The sequence below is a fragment of the Camarhynchus parvulus genome, chromosome 9 (assembly GCF_901933205.1).
Source record: "Camarhynchus parvulus chromosome 9, STF_HiC, whole genome shotgun sequence".
Lineage (NCBI taxonomy): Eukaryota > Metazoa > Chordata > Aves > Passeriformes > Thraupidae > Camarhynchus > Camarhynchus parvulus.
The window spans coordinates 24,965,063-24,977,915 of NC_044579.1; the positions used below are offsets into that span (position 1 = coordinate 24,965,063).

General features: G+C 42.4%; 1 protein-coding gene across 7 annotated transcripts in view; it reads right to left on the reverse strand.

The window, feature by feature from the left end:
- Window positions 1-6,561: 6,561 nt before the first annotated feature.
- The window catches only part of PER2 (period circadian regulator 2), a 49,765-nt gene continuing 43,473 nt past the window's right edge, over window positions 6,562-12,853 (reverse strand). For all 7 annotated transcript variants that reach the window (XM_030954236.1, XM_030954234.1, XM_030954238.1 and 4 more), the window contains 4 exons: window positions 12,363-12,549; window positions 11,659-11,851; window positions 9,946-10,096; window positions 6,562-9,033 (listed from right to left, as the gene is read on the reverse strand). In XM_030954236.1, coding sequence (XP_030810096.1) covers window positions 8,884-9,033; window positions 9,946-10,096; window positions 11,659-11,851; window positions 12,363-12,549 — 681 coding nt within the window. In that variant the 3' untranslated portion in view covers window positions 6,562-8,883. The remainder of the gene's footprint in view (window positions 9,034-9,945; window positions 10,097-11,658; window positions 11,852-12,362; window positions 12,550-12,853) is intronic.

The window sequence follows — 12,853 nt, forward strand, 5'->3', positions numbered from 1 at the left end:
AACCACACCACACCACACCAAACCACTCCAAACGAAACCAAAGCTGCTGCCCACTCTGCATGCCCCAGCAATGCAGCAGAATCCTGCAGGGCAATGGGGAGATTTGGCTTTCTGGCCCAAATGAAAAAGATTTTGACCTCCGATCCTTTTTAATGCTGAAACACACGAGGCTTCAGGCTGGCTGCAGCTCCTGCCAGAATCTCAGCAATGGGCAGGGAGGTGGGCACTGAGGAGAGGAGAGCCCAGCTGGTGCTGGGGTTTGTTTCTGCAGTGCTGCAGCCATGGCATCCCAGCAGCACCACCTCAAACACAAGCCTTCCAGAGGAAGGGCTCCGCTTCCCCTGTGCTTCCCCTGGAACAAAAGAGTGTCATTTACTCTTTTGTTCTCAGAGAACACTGGCTATTAAGCATTGTTTTGGACAATGATATTTTTGACATTTTTCTGAATAAATCTGCAAAGAGATTCAGGCAGCCCAGTTACTCATCTGGGGTTTGGTTTTCAAAGACACACAGTTTTGATTTGACTCCTGGTGCCTCTGTAGTGACCTGGCAGTGCAGCTCAGCACAGCCCCTCGTGGGGCTGGGCTCTGCAGCTCCAGCTTCTTTTGCCAAAAGCCCTAAACATCACTTTTCTCTGTCCTCCTCAAACGTTTATTTCTATTTTTTTGTCTAGCACAGGGCAATCCCAACCTTCCCTGTTTTGACAGCTTTCTCATTTGTTATGGTCACAGATTACAGACCCACATGGATTCAGCCCCATGTCCTTCTTTTCTGCTTGTATTTTAACAACTCCTCACTTCCTTTCAATTAAACTGTTCCTAAAGGTCCAAACCTCCTCAAGCCTCAAGACTGATTTCACCTTTGTCTCTTTCTCAAATTCTCTCCAACAAGGAACCCCTGTATCCCATCCAAAGAAAGAAAAAATGTGTTTTGTTGTTGATAAAGCTGTTTTTCAAAAGGCACTGTTAAGCAGTTCCAAAGAGGCAGTGCCCTTTGGAGCTGGGTTATTATCCTCTTCCTCCAATTCTTTCATGAAAGTCACAAACCAGAGTGCAACAGCCCAAATGTTTCCAAGAGCAGCGAGCTGTCACCTCCTATATATAGCCCAGGTGTCACAGCCCAGCTCAGCCTTGTCAACAGCCTGAGCAGGGCACAGACAATGCTTGGAGGGCTGGGGATACATTTAATTACATTTAATTGCAGCCATTTACTCACGAGGCAACCAGCTTCGGGTCAGCGCTGTGTGTTGAGGGAATCTGCAGGATTTGGGGGAGGCTCTTGCATCCCCACTCCGGGACCCCCTGCAGAACAAAGAGCACGTATTTCTCTTCTCAGCTGAAAGACAAATTTTACATCTGACAGTTTTACACGTGCTCTTTGGAAACGCTTGAATAAGTGAGTTGGACCGTGTGAATGACCAAGGTGACAATTCCACCTCCATTCCCAGACTCAGCCCAGGTCAGAGCTGCTCTTCCCCCCCGAGTTCCCGGCAGCTCCTTCAGCCATGCAGGATTTAGGGACCAGGGTGCCCCAACCTGCCCTGCCAGGCTGCATTTGTCCCCTCAGAAGGCACCGTGGGCACTGAGCCACAACTCCTGAGCCTTTGGCCCTTTGATCCTGTCCAGTCCTCCCAAAAAGGCTCGACCTGCAGAGCCACCCTGCCAGGGCAATGAGTGAAGGACAACTCCATAAACTTCACAGGCTCTGAACACGAAATGAGGTGGTAAAGGCAGCCATAAATCACCTCCTCAAACTAATTCTGTCAGTGAAACCTCTACAACCATTTACAGTGTGCAGTCTGCTTCAGTTTATATCATTCTGCCATGAAATCGATGAGAGACTGTAAATGGTTTTCTGAGATTGAGACACAGACACCTTTATCCCAACTGTTAGCTCAGAGACTATCAGACAAAAAAAAATTAAAAAGCCAAACAAGCAAACAGATTTTCCCTGAAAATCCAAGCCAGAACTCCCTGGAAATTCTATTTTTAAAATTTAAGATCTAAGCATCACCTCATAATGGTAGAGCACATACAGGGCAGGTATTTTAGGGGGACTGGCAGGACTAATAAAACAATGTTCATATATGTGCTCCTAATCAGGTCTTTATAGCTGAACTCATTTAAATTCACTGTTCATGCAATACAAAGTAATTATTTCTAAAATAATATGAAATTGACTGCCTGACTACATCCAAAGCTTTAGCAGCCTTTACTGAAAGAGTTCAGTAACCATCTTCTTGTATGCTAAAAGACAATGGAAGCGAAAGACAATGGAAGAATTTCCAAGCTCTTTACACAGTGTGGGAGCCCTGCCACGTGGCTTTGGCAGTTAAAAAATTTAAAAATTAAAAATGTCAGCACAATTCTATAATAAATATATTTATACTTGGATTTGTCTCTAAAAGGGAGAGAGGCAAAACATCTTCGGGGCAAGCAGGAGTGCACAGAAGTTTTGCTGCCTCAGGGATGCGGGATTTGGGAAGAGGCAGAAAACCAGAAATCAGATCTGAGCAGAAGGCTCTGCCCACCTCCCCTCCCCGAGCAGCTGGGACAAAGTCTGCCCTATTCACAGGCAGGCACAGCTCTTCAGAGCACAAAAAAGAGGAGGCCTGTAAAGACAACTGCATATGGACACTGGAAACAACTCCCGATGGCCACATTCCTGCCATTGTCACTGCTGCCCGCACTGGGACACGCCAGATGCTTTTTCAATGCACAAATTGCAGCGGAGAAGATGCTGGGTCTGGCCCGGGCTGGGAGCTCTGCACGGGCACAGCCCGGGGCACAGGCAGAGCCAGGGCTGGGGCTGAGCCCCCGCTCACCCCAAAGATCCTCCTGCAGCCAGAGCCATGCCGGGGCATCCCTGGGTGTTCCACGCCCTGAGGCAGACCTGTATCTTTGTTCAACTCCATTATTTCCTGGAGCTGGTTTTTCATTTGTCTGGGTTATTTTTTGGTGCGTTTTTTGTTGTTGTTGTTGGGGGGAGGGTTGTTTTGGGTTTTTGTTTGGTTGGTTGGTTTTTTGTTGTTTTGTTGTTGTTGTTGTTTTCGTTTTCTTTAAGTAAATTGAAACCTCATTTAGCCTAAACAGGAAAAAAGTGAAACTGCACCAGAAGATAGCTATTACATTGAACAATGAAAAATAAAAAAATATTCACTTACATACCATTTGATACCGAAATACACTGGTTGGTACAGTAAATGACATGCGTTCTCTCACTGCAAGAGAAAAATAACGTGGTTTTATGTCCTAGAATCCTGTATTGCTGCAGAAACAAACGATGTATTTCAGGACTCTAGAAGAAACCAACAGTAGCTCTGCTCAGCACAAAGTTGTTACTCTGCAATCTAACAAACCATTTTCATCAGAAACCCCTGGTTTGCCCCAAATTTAGAAACACAAGCGACCCACAAAAAGAATCGTTTTCCAAAATATGTGAGGACAGATCTGCCAGTATTCAAAACTGAGGCTGAGTGTTAAAGGAGGTGGGAGAAGTTTATTACAGAGGAACAAAGGCAGTGCTGAGCCCAGTGCATGTGCCAGCCTCGGTCTGTGCGCGCTCCCAACAAACCTGCGAACGCTCAAAGGCTCCGAGAGGCGTCAGGAGGAACAGAAGTGACAGCGAGCAGCAAGGGCAGGCGGCTCAGGTGAAATCCTCGTGGAAATCCTGGGTGCCACCCCCAGCACTCAGCTGGAGCTGAGAGGGCCGAGCCCATCCCGCCAGGCCCGGAGCTGCTCCTGCAAAGCTGAGCCACCCAGCCCTGCTCCTGCTTCCCACAGCTGAGCAAATCAAAGATTACAGCCAAGTAGAGAAGCACATTGCTGAATTTATCCAGCACCCGGTGCAAAAAGGCCACAGATTTCCAAGAGAGCAGCTGCTGACAGCAGAAGGGAAAGCACCAGATAGACCTCGCCTTAGACAAGCAATAGTCAGGGTTTTTAAAAAGGAAGAGCACAGCCAGTAAGTTCTTGGACAGAAGTAGAATTTTTGCAGCAGGCAGTGCAACAGCAGCACAAGCAGTTTACTTTTAGAGCACTGTAACATTTTAAAGAGAGCAATAAATTCACTATATCCTGTTTTATTACAGACTGAGGAGTGAGAAGTACACCTTGACAAATCCTGGAATACCAGGAAATTTGAATCCACCCCTGTATTTGTCTCCAAAACAAACGAAAACAAATGAAGTACAAAGCAGCAGATCCCTCCGGGGCTGAGGGTGCAGCGCTGCCCCAGCAAAGCTTCCAGGGCAGCTGCAGCAGGTGCTGCTCTGCAAACCCTCCTGCACCTCACACACAGCATTGTCCCCACCCTGCCCATCCCTGCACCTGCCCCACCGCACGGGGCCTCTTTCACAGCCTGTCCTTCCGTGAAAAGCATTTTCTCTCCACGGGAGAGGCAAGTGCTTTCACACTGCATTATCCACTGGGGTTAAACACTATTCATGTCTGCCACAGCAGCCACAGAGCCACAGGCCCTGGGGAACGGAGCTCACCACACACACAGCAGCCTGCTGGAGCTCACGTTTTATCAGCAGACACCAAGAGAAATGCCCATGATTAAGAGTCCAGTTGCCTCAGTTTCTACCCAGTGTTATGTTACTTTTCCACTTGGACAGCCTGGAGAAGTTTGGGGTTAGTTTGTTGTTCTTCTGGTATTTTTTTCCAGTGAAGCAGAGACTCAGCTGTTACACACCTCGGGTAGCACCCCTGAAAGTAAAGGAGCTCCTGAGCTGTTGGTTACCTTGTTCAATGTACTGGATAAATTTCTGAAGCTCCTAAGCACTTATGATCAATTAAACAGTGGGATTTCTGGAAGTTACACCTACAAACCTTATCCTCCTTCAAGCCATCTGTTTGTTACTTTGCCAGAAACATGCAACTCGTTTCACCATGCTCTTCTTTGGGTCAGAGGCTCCTCAATGCCTTGGGTTCTTTCCACCCTTCTTAGAGACAAAACAACCATCAAGGATCTCAATTCTCAGTAAGGACAGCATCTTTTTCCACCTCTATATTCATGACAGCTGTTCAGCAGCGTTTCCCTTTTCCAAGCACAGCTTATGTTTGCATTCACTGTCGTTGGGCCAACAGCTCTTCAGTATGAATTTCTCATTGTCTTATTTGAAATTCAAGCCTCAGAGCTTTCACTTCACATCAAACAATGTCATGGCAAACTCCACAGCCCCAGTGTACAGGAAGCTGAATAAAGACAAACGGGTGGAAATGCTGCCAAGGATAATCCCAGGACACCAGTGACATCTAGGGGCTGCCGAGGTGGGAAAAACCCGGACAAAGGCTCCTCCCCACAGCTCTGCAGGGCAAGCCCTCGGCTCTGGGTGCTGGCAGAAGACACCTCACCAAGGAGGAGTCCGTGAATACCTGAAACCACGTTTAACTCGTACCCTTATTACATTTACAATTGGGAAAAAAAATTACCAAAAGCAGAAATGAGTGTGAAACATTACCTGGTAGTTTATCCCACCAGCAGCACCTCAGTGCTCCCAAGGTTCTTGTTACCAGTTACCAGAGCTTGCATCCAAATGCCAGCACCTCTGGAGTGGCACAGGGTGGCACGGTGGTTCAGGTGGGTGACACAGTGGCACAGGGGGGTGACACTCAGGTTTGGAGCTCTGTCAGAGCTCCACCAACACATCTCTGCTCTCTGACCTGAGCAAGGAACCCAGGGGCTTTAGGACAGAAGTGTTTCCAGACAGACACAGAACTGCACACAAATTTAGGGTTAATGCAGAGGATTGCAAAAAGGCTTGGAAAATGTGTTCAAGAGGCACGTTTTAAAATGCAGCTCTTGGCAGTAAGTGCACACCACCACCACTGTGCCCTTGGTGTGAAGGCAATTCCTCTGTGCCCTGAACTGTTCTGTGGTACAAACACCCTGACTGTGCAGCTTACAGAAGGATCTGGGGCCTTTATGACCAAATCAGCTTGTTCCATTTAAAAAATTCCCCAAACCTCTCACAACACAGCCACGGAGAAAAAGAACTAATGAAGGTCTCACAACCTGAGTCCCTCCTGAACAGAAGGAGCCCAAGCCCTGAGCTCCAGCACCGCTCACTCAGCAGAGAAGTGAACATGAACAGGGCAGCACTGCAGCTTGGGAAGCTTAGCAACCTTCAGAGACAACAGCTCACACCTCGAGAGAAGACTGAAAATCACTGCACAGAGCAAAGCCAAGGGGCATGACTGAGCTCTCTGTCCCTAAGCCAGCCCTGTAAAGCTCAGGGGCTGCAGCTCACACTGAACAAAGCAAAAAGCACCAGAGGTAGCTGGCAGATTTTAAAAACATAGAGCCCAGCTGCAAGTGCTCTTCCAGGAAATTTGGACATGATTTCAGAACAACTCCTCAATATAAAGATTCAATCTTCCATGTGACCACTAAACTCAGAGGTCAGAAAAGCTGGCAGAAGTTTTACTCCAGGACAGGAAGGCAGAGCTGACACCACAGCAAGCTCTGCAGTCTGAAATACCAGCTCACATACCAGCAGTAAAGCACATACTCTGACTTCTTACTTGGAGTAGAAGCCTCAAGGAACAAAAAGGCAACTAAAAATATATCTGTTTTATTTACCAGTTTTCTAAAAAGCAAAGTCATAAAAATTAGTCACAAGTGGCAAAACCAAAATATATTGCACAGTGTACAGAAAACATTGTTGACATGTTGACAAAGTGTCATCACAAATAAATCATCTTACAACAGTTTGGAAAAATTACAGCTTCAGAATCTTATCTATAAATGGAGGCATGTAGATTTAAAGTTACAGGAAAATATTTTAATACCACCCTGTAAATGCAAACACTTTAAGGATGCAAGATTAAGTCCATAAGTAAGCACATCCACAAAATGCTCTAAATATACTTTTCTCTTCCTTTCACTAAGTTATGGTTACAAGATGGTCATTGAAAAAAAATAATAAAAGAAATGAGGACAAATAAAAAAAGACACGGGGGGAAAAAAAAGCATGCTAAAGCAAAGAAGTTCAAAGTGGTCAAGAAGTCTTGAAAATTATTTGTATAATGATGATGCACTCCTTTTATATAAAGCTTTCATTTTTCCCAAACCCTGGTCCATGTTTGTGTCTCCATGTAAAAATGAAATATATTTACTATGCTGGTATAGCTGCACTGTTCCATTTATGATTAAAACATTTAATACATCGGACGTGAACACCAACACTGGAAAATTTCTCATTCACTTTGTATTTACAAATATTTACGTTTGACCTTGCTGAGCTGTTAAAGACAGGCATCAGATCTTGCTGGGCAGTGCTTCACATTACATTTAAAATACTTAGTCATTCTTTAAAATTGTGATTCTGCTTGTTTCACAAGCTGACACACTTTGCTACCTGTAGAACCTGTCTGCAGTGCAAATTTTCCAATTAATAACTAATTACTTGAAACAAATTATTTCTTATGCTAAGCCAATACCAGTCACTTTTGCGTGTTTTTGGTGCCAGATCTAACTTCACATCCTCCCTGTATAGAAAGAGAAATATTTGTATAGAATGAAAATAACCTTACATTTCAGTGAATAGAAATGTTATCCTACTAAAAAAGGAAATGCTTCCCATGAAAAGTATTTTAAGACAAACATATTGAAGTTAATTGAATTAACTTTCGTCATTTTCCACCCCAAGACTTACAGCTGACATCCGGCAATACAGCAACTAAACTGCTTTAAAGGACTAAATTAGTCCTTTAACTAACCCACACATTGACAGTTGTTCTCTCATGTTCTCTTCCCACATTCAACAGACATAAAGAGCACAGGAACATAAAGAACACACATTCAAGTCAATACAATCTCAGAGGCATTAAAATGAAATCTTCGACAGCAAAGGATTCCAGCCACGCTAAATTTGAGATTATGGAAATCAAATAGAGTTGGTCAACACTCTTCTCAAAATCACTTCTTTTTTATAAGAACCATCTTCAAATGACAAGACACATCTAATTCTCTCTTGCCACATACAAATTTGATGTTTGTTTAGCCACATTGGAAAAAGTGATGGCCAACCTCCTGACAGAACAAGTCAGCAGTAAAGGTTGAAGTCACCCTAAGGTCTGTTTAACAGCCACTGGAGCATGGCCACTCATCCTCTGTGGTCTTAAGTTTTTAAAATCTTTAAGCATAAGGATTTCTTGAGTAAAAATTTCTCAGAAATTATGCTTCAAGGTAATAAACAGTTCATAGTTTTGCAGTGTCCATTTACATAAAAGGCTACAAAGTTGTCTGCAGTCCTCTGTACTTACACATCAACATGAACTTTAATACCAGACCCTCCTATAAAATCAGCTCAACATTCCTCTCAGACAAAAGAAGTTCCTACATTCAAAACTAGAGGAGACAAACAAAGAGGATGGGATCAACTGGTATGAGAAGGGCAAGTGTGAATTGATTTCCTTGAAGGTTATTTCTTCTACTATGCTGGACCACTTCAAATATTAAGAACAATGCTAAAGAGCCACTAAGCAGAAGTGCTCAACAATTGATAATGCTGAACCATCACCAAAAGGAGATTTGAAGAACCGTATGTACGTGAGGAGATTTGCAGCACTTCTTAACCCACCCTACAAAAAACAGTAGGCATCAATGAAAGTTTCTATAGTTTATAAAGAAATACTTGAGGCATGTAAGTGCAAAATGAGTCTTTTAAAGAAAAGCTATACCATCTTCAACAATGTCCTTACTGGGAAGAGATTGCCACCATTTAAAAAGAGATTCATTCACAAATGACTCTTCTAGAGCAAGAAAAACACATTTGCTTTTTTGAACTGCATTCATCCAGCTGGATAAAAAGATTAAAACCTTTGTCGATCCTTCACTGTCGTTTTGAAGCAATTTTCAAAACAACAGGCTCAAAGGCTATGTTTGTTCTTCACTGACTTGATTCAGGGAAACCAAGTTGCTTTCTCCACTATCTTCAATCATTTCATTAAGGTCCATTTCATGGATTTCTTCATCATATGATGTATAAAAATTGCTCTGTATATTGTCCTCACAAAAAATACATTCCTAAAAAGAAAAAAAGAGTAGAAGCACTCATAAGTAAAATTAAAAAATCTTCCAAGCACCAGTCCACCTGCATGCAATCCTTGATTCCAAGAGAACCTTTCCACCTGGGCTGCAGCTACCAGATATATTTTACTCCACAACTTTTCCACACACCATGGTTTTATAAAGTGCAATAAATCCATGCAAGTACTTGAGAACACTACTAGAAGCAGTTGTGCCACAAGGTGGGTGCTTGTAGGATCAGTGCTGCAGTGACACCTCAATTAGGATTCCACTGCAATTCCTTCACAGTGACTTTTGAAACTCTCATGTGCAAACAGAGCCTCTCTGTTTGACAGCTTTTGTGCAAAAAGGCCACAAATGATAGAAAGCTTAGGGAAAAGAAAATGCAATCAGGTATTTGTGTATGAATAAGTAAAATACACAGACAACAAATAAAATTGCATGGATGCTTTGTTCTGTTGGAGTGTTTTTTTTCCCTTTCAAGCCATTAAACTACTTAGAGGAATCATAATCCTGATTGAGAAGTCTGATAGAAAAAAGGATCAGTATATTGCCATTCATTTTGTACTCTGAAAACAATGGGCATCCATTTCTGCACATAGAGATTTTTATGTAGTGAAGTTTCTGTTGTGCTGCTAAAGCATTTCAAACACAGACATGGAAATTCAGAAAGAGGAAGGAAATTTCTTGTGCTGTGTTCACCAGTACTTTAATTTCCTCCACTGCAAAGGAGATTTATGCTAAATTGAATCAAGCTAGAAACCACTGCATGGAAGTTTGAGTTTCTTTTTTTTTCCTATGCATAATTGACCAAGCTTTCATAGCAACAGGAAAGGAAGAGTCTAACATAGGCAGCTAATAATTTAAGCACTATTATACATGCAAAAGTAATCAACCCACTAAACTTACAGAATTAGCAACAGTTTTTGGCAGTCCACCTTGCTGGATCCATGGATGAACTTCAATAAGCTCTCTTTTTTGTTCTTCTGTAAATTTTGGCTGTAGTTTCTGCATTTGCTTTAATTTCTGCTTATCTTCCTTTAAAACTGTTTCCAAATCCCTAAAATAAAACATATTTAGAAATTGAGCTTCATCAGTTTCTGGGCTTCTTGCCTACGTGAGGTCACACAGTCAAATATTAACATTTTTCAAGACTATTTTTGTTGCAGAATGTTATGCTTAGAAATCTTATATGGGAAGAAAATGAAATGTGATTACTCCAGCTGCTCTCTGCATTTGCAGACATCTCTGCTGGCTCACTGTCTTTTCAAATCCCATCAGTGAGAAGAGTTTTCTTAGAGCAATTCAGGCAGCACCAGTGAAACCAGCAAAGCTCCAGTTTCCCTCTGCTGCTGCTGCAGGTCCAAGCCCCCTCCAGTGGGAGGACAGCCCAAAGCAGACACTCAGTGCACAGGAGATAAAGCAGGAGTAGCAAGATGTGTTTAAGAAGGTCACCAAGAATGCACTGAACTTTAGAAAACAGCTCTGTTTCAGCAGCTAAAATTCTCTCTCCCTCCAAATGTCCTACCTCCATTCAAACCTACAAAAACCCATCCCACAGCAACATTTATGAGCTGTGTCCCTCTATAAAAGACAACAATAGAAAGCAAGCTCCAAGAAACCCCAAATAATTTCTTTTCTTTACAGGAAAGCTAAGAGCAGGTTGGAGTTACACTTCACTACTTGGGCACCACATTCTGACAATGAGCTTTACTCTTCTTACCAAAATATCCTGCTCTTTGGCAGGCTTGGCTGCTTTTATGGGCTACTGGAATTCCCACCTGTGGCTGTCAACACTTCAGACTATAAAAACTGAGAAATGTCAAAGTATTTTTAAAACTAGGAAAAAACCCCCACTAAAGTTCTTACAATGTATTCTTTACTTTCCCCATCATGCCTGTGCTTCTGTATTTTGAAAGCTTGTTTACCTGCCCTTTCAAAGGCTTGTCTTTACTGAAACCTCCACTTCTTCTCAGAACACCATTCACTGCTCCCAAGAAATATAAACAAGTAGGTTGAAAAAAATAATCCAGACTTGTCACCCCTTCTTCCCCTGTATCTGCTCTTTGCTACTGAAGTAGTGAGTTTTTTATTTTTTACAATAAGTTTATTTTATGAGAAGCCTTGTGATTTTTACCTTCTACTTCCTTGTCCTAATTTATGGAGCAGAATGAACACATGGAAGTTAACAACCCAGAAAAAAAATCCACAAGTCCAAGAGCGGCATTCCAGTGAATGTGGCATCTCAAGGACAAGAGCCAAGGACTGGAGATCTTCCAGCCAGACCATGCCCAGATCTAAGCACATTCACCAGGGGTTTCTGGGCAAGTCGTAACAAATCACTAACTATAGAACAGCTTCCAAAAAATACACACAGCTCATTTCAACTCAGGAAATTGACCTAAAAATACAGCTAAACCTAATTAAACAATTTCTCCTTCTCGAGAAGTTCTCGTGTAGTGTACAAAACATATAAAGGAAGCAAGAATTTTTCTTGGCACTGAGCTAAACATGAAAACCAGTTTACTTCTGCAGAGATGGAGATTCCTATACATCTTTCCTCCTGAACATTCTGCTTCCCCTGAACACAGGATGTGTGAGGGGCTGTGCCAGAGCCATTACCTGGAGGGGATCTGGTAAGTCATCATCACTGTGTCATCTGTGTTGGCCATCAGCAGCCAGATGGGATCCTGGACCACATACTTGATGAAGTGCTCACTTTCCTCCATTTCTGTCTTCATTTTGGTTTTATGATGATTCTCTGAGGAGTCAATGCTGCCAAAGTATTTGCTGGTGTGACTAGTTTCACTGCTACCTGTAAACAGAGATTTAACATTTCATTATAAATTGTCCAATACATGGATTATCTGGATGTTTTTGACTGTAGAGAAGATTAAAGAGAACTGAATGTGTAAATACAACCACAATTCTAGTTCTTTTTTTTAAACAGAGGGAACTTCCACCCTTGAGTAACTGCATTAATCTTCTAAAAACTCAAATTCTTAAATAAAATCTCCAGTATTTTTCAACAGAATAATTCGCTAACTTTCATTCAAAAGTTTTAAATGAACATGAAGGAGTAAGGTCTTTTTATTATTCCTTTATACCTGCATAATATCTTAATGCCTGTTTTACACACACTTAGAAAAGGTTCTATTCTGCAAATCAAACACAACAGAAAAACATTTGTACAATGCAGTAAGAAAGAAATCAAGAATAAACTATGCAACAGGAGTAAAGATAAAGCTTTTCACTTGCTGCTCACAGTATTTGCAATACCTCAAACTGTTCAGCAATGCCAGGAGGGCTGGGGCTGCCTGAGTTACCTGTTCTGCTCCCTGACATGCCACAGCCATTGGACCCAGAGCCCAGGGACTCTGCAGCTGCAGACACACCACTCCCTGAAGAGGCTGAGCCAGTGCCTGAGCATGCATCCTCCTGCAGCAAAATGTCAAGCAGGACACTGGACATGGAGAGCTCATCGCTGTTTTGAGCATCCATTGGAGATTCAGCCTAGTGATAAGGAGAAAAAATAAAATTAAAAAACCCAAACACCAAAAATCAAAGCTATTTATTGCTAAATGTAATAGTTTTGCTACTTCAAATTAATAAATTCTCAGAAATTATGCTTCAAGGTAATAAACAGTTCATAGTTTTGCAGTGTCCATTTAAATAAAAGGTTACAAAGTTGTCAGCACTTCTATATAATTACACATCACCATGTATTTTAACTCAAGACCATCTTACAAAATCAGCTCAACATTTCTCTTAGAAAAAAAAATTCCTACATTCAAAACTAGAGGAGACAAACAAAAAG